The following is a 24464-nucleotide window of genomic DNA, read 5'->3' on the forward strand; positions in this document are numbered from 1 at the left end:
CTACTCGCGATAAGTCGCACACTCTGTCTTGAAGACAAAAATGTGACTCATCGCGAGTGTCTGACTTACTGTATAGCAGGAAAGTTTCGGACGGAATTTATTTCCGTACCATTTCGTACACGGCCTCTTTTGCACTAAAATTAATTTAATTCCATACTAAAATTTGTTCTTGTGAAGTTACATGTATGTACACCACACATGTGTGCCGTGCCGCATGCGAACAAGTGCATTTAGCATGCAGCACTGTACGAAAATAAAATCCGTGCGAAAGGTCGAAAATCGGCTTTGTCCGAAAATATTTCCGTCCCAAAATTTCCGGCTGTACAGTAAAAGTACATGAATTATCGTGAGTAGACTACAAAAACCGTATTTTAGTAGTCACTGCCCAAGACATCTGGTTCAACATGTTTAGCACAAGGCTCTTGCATAATGGCTGAGACTTATGTTGTGCGTGCAGCAAAATCAAATCCATGAAAGCACTCTGAAATGTGACAAGTCCATTTAACATAAATAGTACACACTGCATGATTGTACTCCTTGATCAAGCTCATAACCATAAATAAAATAAAAGAGAGTTGACAAGTATTGGTAGGACAGGTAACAGGTGGTATAAATATTACAATGTAACAAATAAATATAGGTGAGAGTAGTGAACTTGTCCGAGTTGATCACAAGTTAGTTAAACTAGGGGAGTATTAGACACGTATGAACTTGAAGGTGACCTATCAAATACCACGGGAGTATTACATGCCATAGAGGCAGCGGGCCTTAACCTGCAACAGTGCTCAAATGCCCGTAATGTGCAGAGCGTAGTACGCAATAGGTATACAAATGGACGAAAAACAGGGCTGTTTCGTTGTTGCTCAGAGTTTCATGGTAAAAACCAATCATCTCTCTGTCTGTGTGACCACGAAACAGCCCTAGTTTGTTTCCATTTGTGTACCTCTTGAGTTTTACATGACATAACATAGAAGCCAGAACGGTTGATGAGAAGTTCTGCGCGATGTCATTATTTGAGGCGTTTTGCATTGCGTATCATCACGCGCTCTAGGAGTAGTTCACCACTCAATAGGAAGCGTATACGATGATGTCATGATGCCTACGGTCATTAGATCCATTACATCATCCATCACATTATCCACCACAGCACCGGCTTACAGCTATCTACTGGAAGGCCCCGTGGTGTACATTGACCAGCTGCATGGCACTAAGCGTGTGGAAGAATCAGGTAATGTGTCGGATACTGCCAGCGCAGTTGACCTACACACTGTGCAGCAGGAGATGTCGGCGCATAAAACAGGTTACATTCTGTATCACTGAAGCAGGTATCCAAGTCAGATGAGCTAGGGTGGTGAAGATACAAAGCAATGCGCTGCACCGTACGCATCAATGCCAGCAGGACCAAAAGCCAAGACGCAGATCCGGTGTGCTGTGTAGGCTGATCAGCAAAGCTAAAAGCTGGAGAGCTGCTTGTACGAGAGTATCGTACATGACGTAAGCAACAACCCGGAACTAACCCACAGCATGTGGATTGGTGTACAGACCAGTGCACAGATTGATGGCTGCAGCTTCAGTAAAGTTCGAACACCTGCGTTTCCACCGGCTATACAATTGTGTACAACCAGCTTTAATAGGAGGCTTCGCTTGTGGCAGGCCACCACCATGCCTGATTATATCAGGGTGGCATATGCAGTGCGTAGCGGCGAGGGTGAGATGGGAACTCTCGTAACCAGCGCCCAGGCCAACCCTCAGATTGATGGCTGCAACTTGAGGAAAGTTGGCACAGTTGCGTTTCCACCGGCTATGCAGCTGTGTACAACCAGCTTAGGAGGCTTCACTTGTGGCCGGCCACCACCATGCCTGATTGTATCAGGGTGGCATACGCAGCGCCTAGCGGCGAGGGAGAGGTGGGAAGTCTCGTAACCAGTGCCCAACAGCGGGCCAACCCTCGTGGGCTGCATCCACGTTGATGGATTTGCAGACAAACCAGTTTCGTAGGTTTTCTCAGCACCAGCCCGGAGACCAAACGCCACCATGCCGCGCCGGGTTGCTGCGCGGATCTGGAGGATGCTGGCTGAACAAGTCGCCGACGTACCCCTCCATATGCTCGGCTAACCTGGCCTCCATCGTCTTCACTTGGTTTGGCAGTTCTTCATAAAGGTTGTTCTTCTCCAGGGGGTCAGCTACAGATAGTAAAACAGCAATAGCAAAAGTTTGTTCCCTTTAGTTAATCTTTTCTTTATTGTAAGCAACGCGGTTGGAAAAATCAGCTGGCTACACACTGACCCGGATGAGATCGGTGCTATTTCGTCTGCACATGTATGAGTGTGTACTGGCATCCACAGAAACTATTTTATATTTATACAGCATGGTACAATGATCACACAGCAATTTCGCAGCCAAGTTCATTTCCGCAAAACAAAGTTTCGTGTGAAACACTCAGACAGCTGTCTGCTGATGAGTCAAATGGTTGTATTACTGGCTCTGACCACTGGACACGGAGCACTATACGCAGCCTGAGGACCTTAGACAACTGTGTATAAAGCATGGTAGATGACCCACCCCAGGCTCAGGTAGTGCCACACACACACACACACAGCTGCCCCTACAATGTAGTTCAGCCCAAATCTAAGGGCAGGCACGGTGCACAGGAGCATCTGCAAAGCACATGTACATGACTGTACAGAAGACCAAATCTCACTAGCTGCAATCAACGGTCTCAATTTAATTTTCAAACAGGACACCTTCGTCCTTTGCAGTCTTATCAAGATCAACACACTGGAGAAATGAGGTCAGACCTAGTAGCAATGACAGGATACGTTCAGAGCCAGAAACATGTACCTTGATAATCCTGGATGTGTAGTCGTGGCCAACGAAATCCGACCCACGAGTCAAACGTAGCACTGCATTCCATTTCAACGACATCATGAGCAGTCCAAAAACCCATGCAATGGTCGCTTGAGCCTTGGCACTGCTTTCGGCACGTGGGTCGGATCTCTTTGGCTACGATTGTACTTTGCCAGTGTATGCACCAGGTCATGTGGAGAATGCACAGTGAACTCAGGCAAGTTCAGCTTACCTTCAATATCAAACAACCAGGGGCCAGACTCGTGTTGATGTCGAGACGAGACCTCTCGTAGATAGAGCGGGTATTTCTTGTCATCTTCGCCTGCCTTATACCAATAATCTGTAGCGGCAAATTCAGTCAACAGGCAAAAGAGAGTCCATATTGGTCCTGTTCAGACCGAACAGAGAGACTGACAGATACATTGTACGTGGAGTGAGATAGATAGGCAAAGAGAGGGAAGACAATGTCATGTAGTTGACAATGTCATGTAGTTGACAATGTCATGTAGTTGACAATGTCATGTAGTTGACAATGTCATGTAGTTGACAATGTCATGTAGTTGACAATGTCATGTAGTTGACAATGTCATGTAGTTGACAATGTCATGTAGTTGACAATGTCATGTAGTTGACAATGTCATGTAGTTGACAATGTCATGTAGCTGACAATGTCATGTAGTTGACAATGTCATGTAGTTGGCACCAACCTCATATACATGCATCCTATGTGCGTGTCAACGCCTTTCATACCACCCAAGTACTGCAAATATATCTTGCAATGAGAGAAGTCCAGTACCCCCGAGTCAAAGAAGACTCCACCAAAATCATAAGAAGCAAATGATGGTACTGCAAGGAAACAAAAATCCGGCACACGTTTACTTTCGGCTATTTTCGGCCCGGTATTTTTGGCTTAAAATTTGCTGCGGCCGAAATTTTGTTTCCGAAGGTTCAGTGTGGCCAGTGTATACAGGCGGCAGTAGTACAGACTGAAATTTTTAATGCGATCGAAATGGGTTTTAGCCCTGGGAGGCTGAAATTTAAACACACTGAAAGTTTGTAAACTTACAGTATGTCGGCGAAGGAGACAATATGACTTACTTACCATACAGACCTCCCGATCCACCTCGGATATATTTCCACTTGCCAAGTCTACAAAGAACAGAAACAGATCCAGAACGAGTGTTAATATCCTGACCAGATTGCCAGCGAGTTGGTGATATGACGAACTCTATTTTCAAGATTTCTGGCTTTTGGGAAAGTGGAAGACAAACCAACACGTTTCGAACTCCATTGACCAGTAAAACAAAGTAAGGGTCGGTTAGGGCACCTCTAATAGAGTGTGCGATGCAAAAGAGTACAGAACGGTGTATACGCAGCATTACGTACACACACACACACACACACACACACACACACACACACACACACACACACACATACACACGTGCGCGCGCACACATTCACACACACACGTGTGCACAAACGCACACACAGAAGATAGGAGCATCTCCTTCCACTGTACTATCACGCACTAAGCAATCGTGGAAACAGCTTGTCATCTTGTGCGTGCGCAACTCCGTAAAGTGGAGTTACAGCCCGCCAATAAGTCACATCAGAGTCTCCCCAGGTCAACCCGGATGTACACTGACGTGTTCTGAGTTGCCACGGGCAACTACGTGATTCGAAAACTCTGTATGGCGGAACACAGATCTGCAGGCAGTGTATGTAATACTTTCCGTAGATCGACTACGTTTTTTACAGACATAATTACGTTATGCGGAACCTCTCTAATACCGGACAATTTCTGTACAGCATACATACAACATAAGAAGGACCAATAGCGTCACAACTGCTGATGCCAATGCGCACATGGCAAAAACAAGGCTTATCCTAGCACACTCACAACAGGGTGCAGCACCACAGGTTCTTACCAGACTCACCGTATCGCAAAAACGCCGTCCGTTTTGTCAATGTTGTACACAAACTCGGTGCGCCGCGAGCTCAAGTTGTTGCGCAACGCTTGCCACATGTCCACCCCATCTATGGCTTTATCTGCAGTGAATCATGAGCACACCATATCATTCAAGTCAATCTGGGGCATGGCAGCAGGATTAATATAGTGTACGTTGACATGGTAGCACCCTGCAGTATTTCACATACAGCTGGTAACTACATACAGGCAGGCAATGTTGCTGCACTAGTGCCGCAATACACAATGTACTGAGTTTCCTCTTCCGCACTCAGACAGATGAACTGTGTAAGAAGTTGCCATAGCACGTGGCAACTAGTTGCGTGCACAGCAGTGTTCCCACCGCAAATCCTCCTCGACAAAGGCATGAGTTTGTTTGCAATGCATTAGCGAATGATGGAATACGCTACCAAGGTGGAGTCTAAAATAACCTCATGTACACACCACCCATGAGTAGTGTCTCTTGAGCCACCAACTTACCAGTTTCCGGCTGTCCGGCGGCCGAAAGCAGAGTCGGGTACCAATCAACAGCATGCATAAGACTGTGCAAACAGACAGAAACACAGACACACACACACACACACACACACACACACACACACACACACACAGATACACACACACACACACACACACACACACACACACACACACACACACATAACTGTCTTACATGTATCTCCTAGGGCAATGACCAGGGCTTGAACGTGATGACGTCAGAAGTCTACAGATTAAACTGGCTCAAGGCTTCATTGAGGGTGCTGTAACTGTCAGAATCACAGCGAGCTTTGCATGAGGGCAGGCAACTTTGACGCTAGCTAGCGAGCTTTGCATGGGGGCAGGCAACTTTGACGCTAGCTAGCGAGCTTTGCATGGGGCAGGCAACTTTGACGCTAGCTAGCGAGCTTTGCATGGGGGCAGGCAACTTTGACACTAGCCAGCGAGCTTTGCATGAGGGCAGGCAACGAGACAACGGAGCATAATACTCAATTTCCGAATTTTGTACTACTGGATTCAACCTGTTTTATTGGCATCACAAATGCAATCCCTACATATTGATAGTAGTGTGTATTGCTCACCCGTTGTACGTGTAACCCCTCTTGTTCAGCATTTGCCCGTGGACGAAGGCAACTCCGCGCGTTCCACCTTCCCAGACGGTTGACTTGCAACCTCTTAGCGGCCAGTTGTTGCCGCCGAGATCCACACGACCTCCATTCTGCAAGAGGCATGGACGCATGCGCAGAGTTGTTGTTTCGTTTTTTTTTAATTCAGAAAATCAAATGGGCAAAAAGCCCAATTACATGAGAACGAATGTGTTTTGTGCGTGCATATAAACGTCATAGAAGCAGGATTATAAGAGAAGAGCAAAAACCCCAAAGTCTAACCCAAGATGTGAGTGCCAGGCACGGTGCAGCACGAATAAATAAGTACAGAAATGTGCCGTGTGGAGCAGGTGACGAAGACCATCAAATTAGGTCACCATTTCTTTCTCCAGTATTCGCATGTGTTCTACAGCAAAATATTGCAGGTTCTACTTCGAAGCAAAAAATTGTTCAATAACTGTTCTGGTGTAGGTTGTTAGCCCTTTGGCTCCCGTACATACACTTAGTTAAACCAACAGCATTCAAAGACTTGTACTCTGTGCTCCATTGGTTGGTCGTTCTAAGCATGCAAGAGACTGCAAAAGAGAAGATTCACAGCATATGCAACGACAAAGAAATCAACATCACCATCTTCTTACATCTGTTGTGAAAACCATCAGCGTATTCTTCCACAAGCCGCGCTTCTTGAATGCTTGTACAACTTCGCCGACAGTATCATCCATGGCACTCACCATAGCTACCATACATAACAACAACATACGAGTTGCACAAAGTTAGTATCGGAATATCAGACAACTGCGCAATGCAAGTGTGATTGACAAGCCGAGAACAACATCCAATTTCTCTCTCACACAGGCACACACGAACACACACACACACACACACACACATGTGCTGCCCTGAAACACGTACACCCACGCACAAATGCACACACTTGCATCGTGGTACAGCAAACCACCACATATCCTATCAGGACGACCTAACATCTATGGATACGCCACCAGGCCACAGCACCCACAACTATGTGCCTCTCAACTCCAGAATGGTAGTTTCTATGGGACTGATGCAGTCTACTCACCAGAATAGACACGGCGACGTGCATTGACCGTTCCATCATACATTCTCTGATAGGAAGCCGGCGCCTAGAAGCAGCATCAAGCACAGTCAGCCAAGAAAACGCCACATGAAACAAGCAGTGCAACTGCCAAGCAGTACCACTACACAACTACGGTTGCCCTCCCAAGATCTTAGCCATGCAGCATGATTACACGGATGATCAATCAGGTACAGAGTACGGTCCTCGACCCAGCTAGCACTGACACTACAATGAAGAATCTGGATTAGATTCCTGATTTCACAAATCAACTGATGGTAGTCCAAACCATCCGACAGCGTATCACTTGACCTGGTGCTGACTAAAATGCCACTTCTTCTTGCTGCATGATACATGAAATACTTATCGCTCTTCTTTATGTGCAAAGGTCGAAGAATCGTTTTGTTCCTGAGCAAAGTCTGAACTTGACAGCATACCGGCACGGATTCGAATCCTGTGACAGCATTCAAACCTAGGCAAAGCATCCTTGACCTAACCTGCAGTGGAGAGTGTGGCGCTTGTAGTGCCAGGTACAGATAGAGAGGTCCCGAAGATGCGTTGTGGCTTTTCACAATCCGGATTGCTTCCCGCCTGTACAAGTACTGGCAAAAGAAAGACCAAAAAATGAAAGGAAACAAATTTGTGAGCACAACCTTCAATTCAATTATAGTACACTTGCAGAACAACTATACAACTTAGACTACAACTATCAACCTATGTAATACTGTGAACCATGTAATTTTTTAAAGTGTATTAAAATTTCGGTGTCAGAGGCCTGCCAGGTTTCAGGTGTAATGTAGAATTAGGTGACCAGCAATCCATCCTCATACAGTGTGTACTCTGGTGTCTTTTAGGTGTAATCCAAATTTAGGTGCTTGTTCTCTCTACGGAAATCACCGAAATTAAAGTTACACCGAAAATACACAATACCATTTTTTTGAGACGCGACACGCGACATGCAACAGATGCGACAAGAAAATGCCTGTAGCGAGCTGTCGCGTACAGTCGCAAGGCACCTGTCGCAGACGTTGCAGGAAGTTCAACTTTCCCGACGTGCGAGACGCGACGTACACAATAAAGTACAGTTTCTACTCTGGGTGCAAGTGCAGCGCACGCGCACAGTACATGTTCTGCATATGGATGACGCAAAACAATAGCTAAAGATTAGGAAACGTGTGTCGCGGTCGCAGCTTGTCGCAGGTGATGCGTGTCGCTTCGCAAAAAGTGGTATTGTGAATCAGCATTAAGAAATTTAATGATCAAAGTACGGTATGCATATGAGCACAATTGCATGCGTATCAAAATCATGGCTGTTGCTTGCACGGTTTTGGCTCATCTAAAAAGGCAAAGCGAAAAGCGGGACAATTCTGGATGGATTTAGTTCAAGGAAATTGGATGGGTACCGTATCTCAAGGGCTTTGCTCCAAACAGGCTTTGTTCTCCCTGGTTTCGAACTGAAACTGTGAGTGAGTGACTGTGAGTCGCGCTTTCTGGCTTGGGCAGGTTCTCAGCGTACATGCCAAAAACAGCCTACAGTCAACTTCGCTAATAACGACTGCGGATATAACGACAATTCGTGAATAACGACAGAATTTCCATGCCCAGAGCAAAGTCCCATCCCACTGTAATACATATAATGAGACTTCGGGTATAACGACACTTCGCGAATAAGGACACCTTTTTGATGCCCCGCCGAGTGTCGTTATAAGCAAAGTTGACTGTATTTCGTTTCATTTTCCTTGTCGATCAAGCTCTCTTCCAGTCTTTCCCCTTGTGCGTCGCGTGCGAGTTTCACTCAAAGGATCTGCCCTTTCTAACCGTGTTCTCGTTTGCGGATAGAGTAGATCAATTGAGTTTCTTATAGGCACGACACAGAGACAATCTCATGACAGTCTGTGCCTCGCGTCTGAAAACCGTGCGCCTAAACAAATCGTTTTTTAAATGTTATGACGTAAAGGCGCACAACTTTAGCTATTCTGTGTATGCGGGCATGCATCCTTTTGAGAGTCTTCTCTGTCGTTTACAGATTGGATCTTTCCCGGTTTTCTACTTCGTGTATTCTAATAAATTACTTGTCTCTAACATGGCGCAGTGAACCCCATCGTTAGAGCAGAAAAGAAAGGTACCGCAGAAGTCCGGATGACGGTGGATTTTACCAAGCTCAACAAGCAAGTTGTCCGCGCATCCCATGCGCACACCTCGTGATGTCGTCTCCAACCTTGGCAACACCCAGTATTTCACCAAGCTGGATGCTCGCCATGTATACTGGCAGGTCCCCTTGGATGACGAGTCCAGAAGCTTGACTACCTTCATTACGCAGTGGGGCAGATACCAGTAAGTGCGGAACCTACAAGGCCTCATTTCTTCTGGAGACGAATTTTTTAACCATCGTAAATTGTAATTCTGCTTCGTTGTAGTGGCTACGAAACATGGACAAGCACTTGCAGTATTTGCAAGAGGTCTGCCGCATAGGCGGCAGAAAATTCTCTACGTGCAAGCAGACAACACGGTACAGTGCAGAGAAACATGCTGAAACCCTCCAGTCTGTCGTAAATGTTGATATTTCTGAGGACAAACCATACGTACACCCACCATTTAGATGTACTCTGCGTGAGAAAACGCTAAAAAGAACAAGGTGGCAAGGCCGAGTTCTTTGGTGGTGGCTGTGGTCCTGCAGTGACATGGGAGCCGTACCACCGTACCAGCTGTAATTTGTGCACTAACCACAATGCCAAGAGCCGCGGCAACAATCAAAAACCGAGAACAGAGTAGCGAGGTGCAGCAGCTGCGGACCCACCAGACTCACAGAGACAATGCGGGAGCACACAAGCACACGACACAACTCAGGTATCGACAATTGTACGTGGAGTGGATGTGCCAGCAGACACAGTATCAAACAAAGTCACCCCAAAGCATGCCACAGGAGTAGTGCTGGCACCGTCTCTTCGCCACCTGGGCAATGCTGTAGCCAGGATGCTTGGCAACTTTGCAGTACACTGTGATTTCTACCAGCCGTCACTCAGTGGCTGCCCAGAAGTTGTTCTTCTGTATTCACTGCAGGAACACGTGCAGACCAGCCTGCTCAATCCCCATGTGTCATCCCGGTGTTTACCAATCCGATCCGCCCGAGCGTCGTCAACAGCTGCACCCAGTAGCAGCAGACAGCCTAGATTCTGATGCAGGACGCCTAGCATGGCTAGCTCAGTCTGAATGTACTGCAACACACACCATGCCCGCACCGAATAAGTTGGCAGATGCATTGACTTTTACATGGGAGAAATAAGAGAGATTGTTTTAACCCATTGCTGGCCTGAGGTACAATACCCCAGGCCCTGGTGCTGCATTAGCCATCAAGGCTGACCCACGACTTCCATGGAGCCAGCTGGGGACGATACGGCGGCAGCTGAAAGTCTACGGCATCCAGCTCAAGTCTGAGATGCTCTTGAAGTTTATCACCAACATGACAATTCGTTGCTCTCCGTGTGAGTCCTTTGGTGACAGTCGGGGATCTCCTGCTGTACAACAATGTGGGAAATACTCCTGGGCTGCTTTTTTCATTCACCCTTGGGGCAGGGCCGATTTCCGTACACTTGCATACTTGACTTGAAACTTACTTCACTGAACGATGCGACATTGATATGTTCACTTGTGGCATCTTCTCCGTCAAATACCATCACTGACCGGCAGTGCTTTCCGACTCTAAAACTCTTGTCTAGGTCGCGTTTGAGATCAGCATAGACCACAGAACACGCAGAACTCCTAAGTCTGCGGTCAAAAGCATACATTTCAGGTTCTATGGTCTCGCGCCATCTCCCTACATGCTATGACTCCCCGGTGTTAACAAATCAATACTTAGTAGTGAATGCAGTAACATACTGCAGGTGCGCTCAGTGAAATCCAACCCAGAGTGCATAGTTGTCGCCCTCAACTTGCACAAGCCCTCGACGCCCTGGATGTGGTGTGAATGCGGCTGGACGTACGCATGTACAAAATTAATACAATGATGCAATCAGAATTGGTCTATGGCGCCAGTATTGCACTTTGGGTGGGATTTCATCGAGCACAACTGTAGTTTTTAAGGAAGCAAGGATGTCAGACTTACACTGGCATAGGTGCCTGTATCAGACGTGACTGTGCTAGAAGAGTTGCTAGTGTCCCGGTGTAGGTCCAGTGCTTCAACTTTCTGTCCTGTCAAGCATGCAAACAGAGGAGGTCAGCAGAACCAAATGCATGACGGCACAAGTATGTTCTCTCTGTCTTCCTTCCCTCTGGGTATATTCCATTCTGCCACGGCTGGCTCTCATCCTTCATCTCAACTGATGAATTGGCCGTCTTCTCACGTGCCAGGGGAATCTTGCTAGTTTCTACGTACTGCGGACATCCTGGCCTAGCTGCCTTATCCCCTTGTCATCATCTCAGGGCAGCTGCATCGGTTTTGAGATCACCGACACATGCCATACAACACAGCACTACGTCAGGCTACATGATGCTCATACAGATCTGAGATTATTAATTTTAGACTCTTAAAAAAACCGTGCTCAAGTGACAGTCGCATTCTCTAGTCTTTGGCATGCGACACAAATGACGGCATGCGACTGGAACAATCACGATAGGGTAGATCCCAGTAAAGAAATTGAAAACACACAGCAGATCTCTAATCAACACAGATCACCACTGCATCGAAAGACACAGTATATTGGCCTATTTCGCAGGGCTGCTGCTCCCTACCTCTTTCGCCCAGCGGCGTTTTCAAAGCCGACGGCGGGAATCCCACAGACTTGTGTGTGTAGTAGTCTCCCGCTCCCAGGTAGTGGCCGAAGAACGTGTCAAAACCGCGTTGAGTCGGCAAGTACTTCTTGTTGCAAAACCCAAGATGCCACCTGTTCAGAGCAAAACACAACAGCTTTTTTTTAAATAAATGCTGGGAAGTCACTAGTAGGATCACGAATAATTCAGTGACATTACAGTAAATTCAGAAAAAAGGACATTGGGGATTAGAAAACCGGTTCGGACTGGAGTAAACTTTGAATATGAGTTTTTAGAACTCACAATGTGGGTTCTGGATCCGCTGCTACGTACAAAGTGATGCATAGAACCATCGAACCATGGAATGCATCATATACGATGTGCACTGTTTTACTATTAAAAAAGCGTAACTTACTTGCCAACCAGGTGGGTTGAGTATCCCAATCTGTTGAGGCGCTGTGCAATGGTGGAAACGTTGCAGTCCAGTCCAAATCCCCTTTCGGGAACCACATGAGAGTGCTAACCGGAACAGGCACACATGCCCAGAAACAGGCATACATGTACACATGTACCGGCACACACACACACACACACACACACACACACACACACACACACACACACACACACACACACACACACACACACACACACACACACACACACACACACACACACACACACACACACACACACACACACACACACACACACACACACACACACACACACACACACACACACACACACACACACACACACACACACACACACACACACACACACACACACACACACACACACACACACACACACACACACACACACACACACACACACACACACACACACACACACACACACACACACACACACACACACACACACACACACACACACACACACACACACACACACACACACACACACACACACACACACACACACACACACACACACACACACACACACACACACACACACACACACACACACACACACACACACACACACACACACACACACACACACACACACACACACACACACACACACACACACACACACACACACACACACACACACACACACACACACACACACACACACACACATGTCCAGAAACACAGGCATACATGTACAGGCAAATATGTCCAGAAACACAGGCATACATGTACACATATGTACAGGCACACATGTGTCCAGAAACACAGGCATACATGTACAGGCATACATGTACACATGAGCAGAGACACAGACACATATGTACAGACACACATGTACAGACACACATGTACAGACACACAGGCATGCAAAACAAAGACAGAAGTGATGTGATGGGAATGCGAAGTGAAGAATCTCTTGATCACTCTTAGCTTCGTGCTCACGCAACGTATAAGAAACCTGTTCTGCTCCTCGTTCACGCAAAATCACGTGAAATGTGAACATGTACTGGGAATTTCCTGTTGCAAATTTGGCAGCTTTCTCTGTGATCACAGTGCTACGCATACTTTATTTGCGGGTGCTGCAAACGCACAGAACCCCATCTACTGTGGTGTCCTTGTTTGGCTGTCCCATGCATTTACACGATGAAGCTTCAGTCAATTCCTTGGAGGCATATGGGAAAAGTTTTGATCAACCGACAAGGGAAATGGTCAAGCATGGCGAATTTGCTATAGAAACAGGAACCAGGCAGATTCGAATCAGCTTGCAGAAAGGAGTACTGAGTACGCTGAGAATAGGCAGTGTCACTGTACGCACACTGGTACCCTGGCCAGGTACAGACATGCTACCTTTGTACACAAACTGGCCACGAGGCAGGGTACTGCCCAACACGCAAGAATAGCAGCCAGGCGTACGCAAGGGCCAAGGGTCAAAGCAGCCAGATCAAGGCAACTCCAAACAAACGAAAAAAGAACAAAAAAAGGTTTACCGTCCACTGTTGCCATAGTTATGGCTGCTTCAACCACCATGGATTTTGAGCCGGAAGAGTGCTGCGGCTGTGATACGGAAGAACGGCGAAACGGGAAAGGGGATACACCTTCTTCGCTTGGGGTGTAATCCATCCGTTTAGTGGGTTTCCTGACGCAAGCGGAAGATTAGAACACACGTACCATTGAAAAGTTCCCTATTTTCGATCAGCATGACTAACAGGTTTTCTGGTCAAAACCTGGATCTACTTGTATCTACTGCATTCAGTTACAAGTAAAGATTAGAGTTTGCTGCTCCACAATAAGGCTGAACGCTTTTTTTCGGAAACAGCAGATATTGCCGTCGACACTGGCAGAAGCATGGTGCCCGTGCGTCCTCTGCTAGAAGAAGTACTGCAGCGAGTAAAGCAAGCCCAGTCTGCTCACACACAGCGTGTAGAGCTGTCCCGCTTGCAGAGAGGCATGCCTTCTACCCTAGCCATTGCATGGACACACTACCTCAAAGTGGTGTCACCTCGCTTTGTGCTGTTGGTTCCGGAGAGGAAGTAAGTTAGTCCGAATAGCCGTGTCTGGCAGAGACAAGGTCATCCCGAGCAGCAGCCGAGGTCATGGATCATGTAGCCTAAGCAGCTGTAAAGTTCCATGCAGGCTGGTGTATCGTTGCTGTTCGAAAACAGCTACTACGAGAGCAAGAGCCAAAGCATGCCCTTTTGAGTCTTATTCCAAATCTTGGCTGTGACATCATAGCATGTAAACATGCGTCTGGTTGTGATTCGACTTCTGACTCTTCCAGTGTTAGTGGTGACGAGGAACTAGCTAGCACCGCAGCGTTCAGCAGGCATCTGTGTTTCCCTGAGCGAGCATTGCTTGCCCCTGTTTATCCGCATGTACAAACTGTGCGAGGAACAGCTCCAAACTGCCCTTCGTACTGCTGGAAAGTCAGCTCCACAAGAACTCGAGCAGCTACTTCTGACCGATGCGAATGTTCTTCAATAGCATTCTGCCATTGTTAAAGATCACAGCGGGAAAGAACTCCTACAGCGTATTGTGCCAATGTTTGTGAAGAGCAAGCAAAAAATAAATGACCCGTGACAGGGGCGTAGGCAGGGGGGGGGGGGGGTGCTTTGGGTGCCAAAGCACCCCCCTCAAAAAGTTCGATCTTGGTTCACAGCTGGTTCGAGAGAGGCAGACCCACTGATCACATGCGCAACTCTGCACATCGCACACTGTAGCCATCCCTGTTTTAGACCAGGGAGTAGTAGGTACTACTCCCTGGTTCAGACCTGCAAGTACAATGTATCTGAAACCAATCCACATGCAGTGGACTATTAATTTTTGTCTCATGATTGGCCATTTTGCGATGAGATTTCTAGTCAAGGGAACTCCGCTTCGTACTTGCCATTGTGCAGTGTCACATCAGGCCTCAGCAGGTTCAGCACATGATTTGTATCGCACTCCACATGTTTTGTTAGAAGCAAAGAATCATACAAACACGCCATTGGTAGAAGCAAGGAAGTAGCAACGCGGCCTATGGCTGGAAAGCACACGTCAGACATAGCAGTTTTTCTCGCTATGTTTTGTATAATGTAGTTCTCGCTGTTAATTGGTCTCGTTGTGGAAAGGCAAAGTTTCTTTCATGCATTGCAAACGTGGATACAGCAGTAGAAGAGTGAAAGTAACGTTGAAGTGCAGTTTGAGTTTTTGTGGGGAATAGTGTAGGTTTGATCAAGGATGCCTTACTGCACTATCAAACATGACGAAGGGGAAAAATGGCTCGAGAAATCCCACTTTAAAAGTTCGATGGAGAGTGTGATAATTCTGGAGAAAGCAGCATCCGGGACTTAGTCCATCATTAGTTGGAAGCAGGCCAGGGTGTAGTAAAATACCATAATCATTACTACTCCCTGGTTGGAGATTTTCCATTCACTGATTGATCTTCAGCGTCGAATTAGAGGCGAATTTTGCTCCCCCCCCCCCCCCCCCCAAATTCACGGATCGAATAATATGCATGAAAGGACCAACATAAGTCATTAAGTGCATGTGCTTTTATGTGGGGAAAGTCGTAGCACCCCCCTTGATCACTATCCTGGCTACGCCCCTGCGTGAAAATCACCTCTCACCAGCTACATCACACCGTCTGCGAGCTGGTTTCCGCTCACATACATCATCACCACATCATGAAATAATACAGACATCTACCCTGTTGATCACCATTAATTTGACCATCATAGTAGAAGCCGCATCGAATTTCTAGGTGTTGAAAGTGTGGCTCCTACTCCGGAAAATCCCCCCCCCCAGAGTGTGCAACTCCCGCATACTAGTATCCTGCTGTCCCGACAGAATTTCAAGCTGACGTCATTTTTGTGATGCAATGTTCCTTGTACCCGTGATTTACGACATTCGTACGGGGGGGGGTGGTGTCAACGCATCACACGTTTTTTCTTTGCGCTAGTTTGTACAGGATCACATGGGGCTTTGTCCACCGCAAGTTCAGAATACACCTGATAATACGTGTACAATGTGTGCATTGGATCATAAAAAACCCGATGTCGACCTGAAATTCTGTTGGGACAGTAGACAGCACCCATAGTCGACTTCCACACTCTTGGGGGCTTATGTACTAGAAGTCAACAAATGTTAGGCCCATGTTTATGAAATTTTGTTTTGCAAATTTTCAGTGACAGTGTATACAGCCAGGAGCAGCACGGACCGAAATTTTAATGCGGCCGAAAAGTGTTCAGCCCTGGGGGAGGCCGAAATTTAAATGTGCCGAAAATTCGTAGACTTATAATACACTTGGTGAAATCTATACACAGTAGACGTGAGCGGCGAGTCGCTACACTCACAATACATATATCTGCAGCACAAACACCGTCGACATCAGCTTGGCTTACCTGCATGCCCGTGCGATACGGATAACGTCCACTCATCAAGCAACTTCTGGTCCTGCAGCGGACAAAAATTGAACAGTTTGTGTGTACAGTCTGGAACCTCTCTGTTGTCCGGTTTGCATGTACACGTACGTTGATGCAAGGAAATGCTATGAAGCACACTACATTCAGTGTCAGTCAGATGCCGCTACAAACATGCCATGCTGTGTGTTCTTAAAAATGAAACACTTCAAGGATCAAACATTTTCATAACGCTGAGGAAGTTGGAAAGGGAGAAGTTTGAAGAAAAAATTGGCTGCAAGGACTTGGCAAGGACTCGAATACAGGACCCTCGCTTTTGCCCCAGTGATCTAGCCAAAGCCGGCTCAGCCAGGGCGACCTGCAGCTCCAAGGGTAATTTTGGCCGGCTGCAGTCACCCCATGTAGACTGTAGTGCACTGCACTAGCACTTGAGTGAGATGGTGGAGTACAACCCATATCCTAGGGGTAGGTATGTGCAGTACAGTACGTAGCACTGGCTACTTAAGTTAGGCTCAGTGCTAGCTCTTCACTCAAGATCAAGCTCAAATGCACTTGAGTATGCACTTGAGTACGTCAGTAAAATGTAACAGGTTGGGTCATGGTTCGCTGCTTCTGGTGGTGTACACGGCTGTGGCTAGACTGGGTCTTGTCAGATGACCAATGTACACTGCATGCAGACATGACCTTGGTGAACACATGATCCATGCTCATGTAGCTTCCTTTTTCATATTTTGTTAATTTACCTATAATCACATTTTCACAACTGCCTGATGAATGCCCATAATTGGACGAAGCGAAAGGAGATGCAAGCTGCAATGAAAGATTTGTAGTGGTGTGTGTGTGTGTGTGTGTGTGTGTCTGTGTGGATACGTGACTGATGGGGGGGTCTGGGGGCGCAGCCCCCAGAACGATGCATTTTAACTAGAACGTTGGCCGGCTGGCATTAAATCCTGGCTAGACCTCTGTGCCCAACTATGCTCTACAACAGATGTATGGTGTAGTTGTCATCCCAGCAGAGACAGTTCAACATTTTCTGTCAACTTTTTCTTCAGATGTTTCCCATTTCAACTGCCTCAACTTCATGAAAGTTTCCCATCACGCTGGGAATTACATTGAGTCGAGAATCGAGAGTCTAGTGTCACGAATGTCACCGTGGTGATTGCGGCCTACTCACTACAAACATACGGTGAACAGATGGGCTGCACGTAGGAATAGTTCAGGATGACGCCTGCCTGTGCGAGTCCGTCTAGGTGCGGCGTTTTCACGTGCGGATTGCCATTGAATCCGACATCATTCCAGCCTGCGCGGAAAGACATGCACAAAGCAATACGATGTCGAATCTGCTGCAGGTTCGCTCCACGTGCACCCGTGAAAATTACCCAGCGCCCAAATGCAGTGTGTGGGACTGCCATATACTTTTGGTATACACCGCTAGAAAGTATCCCTATTATTACCACACACGCTTGGGTGCACCACACCAGCAACATATTAGTCTTCAGGTTCACCTTATGTAGCACGTGCAAACCTTTGGGCTTCTCACTTGGAAAAGCCAAGCTGCTGAAAGAGTGGTGCAAGGTGACCATGTAATAGAACCGCATTAAAATGTAGGTTTGCAGCATACGGCAAACCGTAGTTATCGCTGACAACCGAGCAGCAGGCAAAAGCCACGCGCGTGGCTAGGCGCGCAACAATGGGGGTGTCAGTTTATCTTGTACTCAGCCTTGACACAATCGTATCTCGTGTCCGTAGTTCTCTCTCGCTTGTTGATGCAACGCTAAGTCATCCCTGCTAAAATTTACAGCTAGTAAAGTAATAACTATTCTTGTTCAGTCTTTTTTCCCCTACGTTGTGGCCTGTTTTACATCGTAACTTTTGAAGTTATTATTGTAGCATGAACACCTTGCTCTGCTTTGATGCTGTCTTGAATCGCGTATCAGATCGTGATCACGTCTTGCTAATCGCCATTTTTTTAAACATGCTCCTTTGACGAACAGTGACAGCATGAACGACGCGGCATCCCGCTTGCTTTTTGATAACAATGTCATGCATATTCTTCACTTCTTCTTTTTACGCGTTGCTTTAACACATACAGGAGTTGCGTGCTTGTGAGTGTGAGCATGGGGGATCAAGGGAGCATGCTGTAGAGCTCTACTCTAGGTTCCCCTCTCCTCAACTAGTGGTAGTGAGGAATTTGACTAAAACCAAAAACGGACCAAGGAGTTTACTTTTCTGGATCCGCGCAGCATACCGGCATCTTCAAGTCGTCCCAGTTTGGGTGCGGAGTAGGGTTTTTTGACGCATGCACACTGTGCCTCTTTCGGCACCTATCTAAATGGCCATATCCCACATTTGCTAGTACTCAATAGTGATTTGTTGCAAGCACCCTAAACATAGAGGATACGGATGAGAAAAGTAAAGAAGTAAAGGCTCAAAACATTTAAAAAAAATTCAAATTCCACATACATCTTCGACCAAGTTCAACAGCACGGTTCGAAAATCCGACGATAACTTTACTTGGCAACAGAACATTTCTCAAAAATCTTTATTTAAACAAATGGCGAGGAGACAAGAATTGGATAACAGCAATCAATAAACAAGCTGAATCGACATTTGTGTATACTTTACTCGTGCAATTTAAGAGCGACACTACGGCAATGAAAACTTCCACTGAAAACACGTTTTCATTGCCGTAGTGTCGCCCTTAGATTGCATGAATAATTGTAATTGATTGCATGAATAAAGTACATGTATACACAAAATTTAATGTCGATTCAGCTTGTCTTATTGATTGCGGTTATCAAAAATCTTTATTGATTCCTATGGGCTATTAATTCTCACCCAAGTCATCTGCCACGACGAAAAGAATGTGAGGGGGCTGTGGGGATGCTGATTGCTTGGACTTGCTCAGCAGTGTCCCAAGTGGACTGTTTTCCTGTGCTGTGGTATCTGCCGCACGCCAGGTAGCCCATTTCAACGGCACATCCACTGCGTTCAGATAGAACAAGCAACTAGCCATCGCCGCAGCGCAGATGCCAAGAAGAGCTCGGACGCCGGAGCATGCACGCAGTACACGCGATGTGTACTGGACGGAGCGGATCGCTTCACGGCTGCCCATCGCCACAGCAGCAATTTACTACGCCATATAATAGGTTTGATCAAAGTTGTGGCAGTTGAATCATTATCGCAGCCACGCGATGCCCGAGTTCAACGGGCCCACTGAGGGTGGCCCTGACTAAATTGGCTTCTTGTCAGCTTATCCAAGTCATACTCATAGCTACGGCTAGCATTTCACATCCATTTTACTCTCAAGCCATTGCTGAAAGTACATCATGCAAGTCATGGAGAACAACTGACTGCCGACAAGTCCGAATGCCATGAAAGAGAAGGGCGACAAAATACAGTCTGCGTTCTGCCAAAACTCAAAACTGCAAAAGAAATTACTTTAAAAAAAAAATTAATGTTCTGTGCACATGTGCTCTGTACTGCCCCTTTTTTTTGAAGCTGTAATCACCCAGGCATGATCTACCGGTACCGCGGTAGTACGGTACCACGCGGGTGCACATGTACGCGACGCGCGTATCGATCACTATGCACTGCATGCCGCACAGCTGTACACACTTTGCACAATATACGGTCACGTGATCCGAGACGGGGCATCCTCTTCGATTTTTATAATATGATTGTATCAGTTGTTGAGCATGGTGAAACAGTGTATTTTTCCATTTTGGAGATGGAGGAGAGAGTGTCGAGTGTTGTTGTTGTTGTTGTTTTTTTGCTTCGCAAGGCCAAACGGGCAATGGTGCCCAATTCTATGGAAGCGAATTTCAAAAGGGAGAAAGCTATGGGGAGAGAGAGAGAGAGAGAGAGAGAGAGAGAGAGAGAGAGAGAGAGAGAGAGAGAGGGGGGGGGGGGGGGGGAGGGAGGGAGGGAGATGATAAGCAATTTTGTAGCGTCAACAGAGCGATTTTGCAGTGTCAATAGAGCGATTTTGAAGCGTCAACAGAGGGAACACAAAGAGTTCATAAGCGCACAAGCACGCAGAGAAGAGTAAATGACGTGGTGTGTGGACGGGAAAAGTCAGACAGAGCATTCATTGCAAGGTGTAGGGGATGGAGGCAAGCTTAAATTGCTGGGCAGCCTTGATCTCCCTTACACTCCTTGGGAGAGCGTTCCAGGCCAAGGCTGCCTGAAAGGCCAGGCGAGACCTGCCGGCTTCTGACTGTGCCGAGGGGACAGTGAGGCCCCTGGAAACCTGGTGCCGGGTGGTGCTGCCAGCTGATGGTGAGAGTAGGTCCTGGAGGACACTGCTGGCTTTCCCATTGACACAGCGCCACACCAGGACGAGCCGCTTCTGGGCGTAGCACTCCCGAACTCTGTACAGGGACATCCGGTCGAGCAGAGGCTGAGCCGAGGTGTGAGGCGGCAAACCGTATACCGCTCTCGCCGCTCGGTTCTGCAGGACCTGAAGGCGATCAAGCTGCGAAACCTTGAGGGAGGAAGAGAAGGCGTTAGACCCATATAGGAGGTCAGGCATGATGACTGACCTCACATACTGGATGCGACTACTGAGGCTCAGACATCTGCGGGACCGCCACAATGCTCCAATCTTCTGCACAACTTTCTTCGCCATCGCGTCAACATGGGGGTCCCACTTCACAGCGGCGTCAAGGGTCACGCCGAGGTACCTTGCTGTTGGGCTCAGGGGAAGCTCTGTCTGGTTGCAGCGGACAGCGACATGCTGGTTTGCCATCGATGGCTGTGGCACCCGTGGACGAACTGTCAAATGAAGAATGGCCTGTGAAGGAACTGAACGTGAGTTTTCTGAACAATGAATGAGGGTGCGTATCTGTCTGGAAAAAGAAGGACGGTTGTTAGAGCGGTAAGTTTTCTTGGCAGGGCGTTCCGCGTCTTCGCAAAAGCAAGGATGAATATGCATACTGGAGAACAACTTAGAACAGAGAAAACAGCACTTCTTCTGTAAAGGTTTTTTTCACCTCCAAAGACGTTTGAGCTACCTTGACTACATGGATATCCTCATATATACCCTCCTTTTTGAAAATGTATGTCACCAATATAAGAAGGATTGGAACTTTTTAAACATGAATATCAACGGACTTGCCCCTTCGGTTCATGTCTTGCCCCGCTCTAGTAATGGTTCATGAATCCGCCCAGTCCACGTTCCTTCTCCGTTTCTCTTTCCTTCCAGTTGCATCTTCCTTTCTGCTCTGTTTCCCTTTCTCTTTTGTATTGTATTGCTTTTATTTTACATCGCGTCAAACGGGCAATCATGCCCAATGTTATGATGTTTTCGTTCGTCCCTCTTGATATTTGTACTTTGTACTAGCCCTTTCCCAAAGGTGCTCGCCCTTTTTTCGCCCTTTTTCGCCCTTTTTGGAAAAGCTCGTTTCTTTCGCCCTTTATTGCGTTTTTGGTGAATATCGCCCTTTTTGAGCTTTTTTAGCTGAAAAAGTGCTAAAATCTGTTTAGTTTGCTCATGCATGCGATCACAGTTTATTTATTATTATTATTATTATTATTGACTGGGTTTGAGGGAAAGAGACAAACGGGAAAAGTCTGAAGAAAAAATTGACTGTCACCACCAGATTATTATTATTATTATTATTATTATTATTAATAAAGAGAAATGGAGTGAGAAGAAACAACACCTATGAAAATGATAATCCTAGCACTAAGGTAATAACAGGAAAATTATTATTATTATTATTATTATAGACAACACCTCATGGCATGAGAAGAAAATCAGCCAGTACGGGAGAAGTGGGTGTTACCCAACCATGGTGAATAAAAGAAGAAAAGAAGAAAAGTAATGGTCAAGACGGAGCAGCATGGGAGGGACAGGTGATGGTGAATCTAGTGAGCAGATTTAAATGCGTCCAGGGTACTGGCATTGCGCGTAATAGCGGGCAGCGGAAGCCAAGCAGAGTAGGCAACAAAGAGTGGAGAGCGTACAAGGGAGGACGTTTTAGCTAAGGGGAGGGCAACAGAGCATCTTGTCTGGGAGCCATCTGTGATTCGGAACCAGTTATACACGCTAAGATGAGGAGGATGTAGAGCTAGTTTAAATTTGTGAGCAAAAGTGCAAATTAATTTTTGACGGTGGCTCGACAGTGGGTAAGCATTTGCAAGGACGTACAGGGAAGCAGAAGAGTAGAGAGGGGGTAGACTAAACAGGATACGAAGAAGTTTTCTATGGTGGATTTCGAGACGCTCAGCGAGAACCGAGGACCAGCCACACCAGCTAACAGCAGCGTACATGAAAAGAGGCAGGATGTACAGTTTGTAAAACAAAAATTTACATTTGACAGGAAGATGGAAACAATGGGGACGTATAACACCTAGGGCAGAGCTTGAACGGCTGCAAAGAGCAGCAATATGGTAAGACCAAGAGAGACGATCATCAAGCATTATTCCCAGGTGTTTTGGTTGGAAACAACCTTTATGGGTTCTGGGAAATCAGGATGGTGTAAAAGTGACATGGATGAGATTGGGGGAAGGAACATTATTTCGGTTTTAGTCAGGTTGGGTCTAAGTCGCCATGTTTGAATCCAGCGTAGGACACTGCATATCTGAGCCGACACTCGAGGTACAAGAGCCGCTGAGGACGAGGATGCTGACAGTAGGGTTGTATCATCAGCAAAATAACGAGACACCTGGGTCTATAGAGGGTAAATCATTTCACGTATGCTACGAACAAAAGAGGTCCAAGTATGGAGCCTTGGGGAACTCCAGAAGACACTGGTAGGGGCTCAGAGTTGATGGAGAGGGCAGAAACAAACTGTGATCGGCTACTCAGATAGGACTCCAGCCAGGACAGAGCAGGGCCAGACACACCAAAGACAATATGTAGGTTGGCAAGGAGGCCACGACGCCAGACAGTATCAAAGGCCTTTGCCAAGTCAAAGAAACACAGAGCAATATGGTGTCGAGCATCACGAAGTGTGGCAATGTCTTGTACTAGACGAAAAGCACTAAGTGCGAATTAAAAGAGCACCTTTGGGAAAGGGCTACTTTGTACTGTTGAGGCAACGAACTGAAATAATAAAACAAAACCAAACCAAACATGAAACAATCAAACGTACATGTACCAGAAAATTACCAAACTCTGCCAATTGTTCTGCTGGCAAAATTAATGTTTTAAGAAGCACCCGTGCAAATAGAATGACGAAAAAACATGCTGGCCGAACACGGGCAAGACTGCCATGAAGCACACTACACGGAAGGCACATCGGACGTCTGGTAGTAGTACATGTGCCACGACTCGGACCTCTGCCACTGGCCCACTGCTCATTGTCATTCACTGCATGATTCAGTGTTTTCAGAAGGTTTTGCGGAGTCGTGAGCCAGTCTAGTGTCAGGCAGAAGTTGGCTGGAAGGGTATGGCCGGTTGTATCGCGGAGTGCCACAGCAACTGCGCTCATGTCAAAGTCCGTGCAGGGACTACGGTAGTACTCAGTAGGCTGGCGTGGAAATGCACATCGTAGCAGGAAGACGCACGCGACGAAAACAGACATGCGCAGTTAAGCAGAACAGGTGCAATCAAGGGTTCCGATAAGCTCTGGAGCTCCCAGGAGCTTATTTACTCTTGCTACAATGAATAACTGCTACCCGTTTGTCACTGGTTGCATCAAGAACGGCTATGGACTCTTGGCTGTACAATCATGTACATGTACATGACACATGACATACATTGCATGTGTGTAGAATACTAATACCTGTATGAAGACTAATAACTATTAGTTATTATGATGGACAGCTGACAAAGCGCCGTGTGGGCAAAGACACAAAGACTTAAGTGACACCATGGTTGTCCGCGATGACGTCACAAAGTGACACCATGGTTGT

General features: G+C 46.8%; 1 protein-coding gene across 3 annotated transcripts; it reads right to left on the bottom strand.

Annotated features, from left to right (window-relative positions):
• Window positions 1-474: 474 nt before the first annotated feature.
• Window positions 475-20015, bottom strand: LOC135818223 (arylsulfatase J-like). 3 transcript variants are annotated; one of them, XM_065331581.1, is made up of 15 exons: window positions 19440-20015; window positions 17787-17901; window positions 16584-16635; window positions 12174-12277; window positions 11741-11892; window positions 11115-11200; window positions 7510-7614; window positions 6998-7061; window positions 6558-6655; window positions 5896-6032; window positions 5297-5358; window positions 4788-4899; window positions 3950-3996; window positions 3080-3187; window positions 480-2183 (listed from the first exon to the last, which is right to left on the bottom strand). In XM_065331581.1, the coding sequence occupies exons 1-15, from the start codon at window positions 19714-19716 to the stop codon at window positions 2005-2007; spliced, it is 1698 nt and encodes a 565-aa protein (XP_065187653.1). In that variant the 5' UTR covers window positions 19717-20015; the 3' UTR covers window positions 480-2004. The 3 variants fall into 3 exon arrangements, 2 of the variants coding, with proteins under 2 accessions (XP_065187654.1, XP_065187653.1); XM_065331582.1 differs by lacking the exon at window positions 17787-17901 and having other exon boundaries at window positions 475-2183; window positions 19440-19568; XR_010553640.1 differs by lacking the exon at window positions 480-2183 and having other exon boundaries at window positions 3093-3187; window positions 4779-4899.
• Between the last annotated feature and the right edge of the window lie 4449 nt (window positions 20016-24464).

Source organism: Sycon ciliatum, chromosome 5 (assembly GCF_964019385.1).
Source record: "Sycon ciliatum chromosome 5, ocSycCili1.1, whole genome shotgun sequence".
In the NCBI taxonomy this organism is placed as follows: domain Eukaryota; kingdom Metazoa; phylum Porifera; class Calcarea; order Leucosolenida; family Sycettidae; genus Sycon; species Sycon ciliatum.

Coding starts and splice junctions, on each gene's coding strand:
- LOC135818223 (XM_065331581.1), bottom strand. CDS start 19,716: ATGGGCAGCCGTGAAGCGATCCGCTCCGTCCAGTACACATCGCGTGTA. Junction 11,201..11,740: donor AACGCCGCTGGGCGAAAGAG/GTAGGGAGCAGC, acceptor CATGCTTGACAG/GACAGAAAGTTGAAGCACTG. Junction 4,900..5,296: donor CGCCGGACAGCCGGAAACTG/GTAAGTTGGTGG, acceptor GATTCACTGCAG/ATAAAGCCATAGATGGGGTG.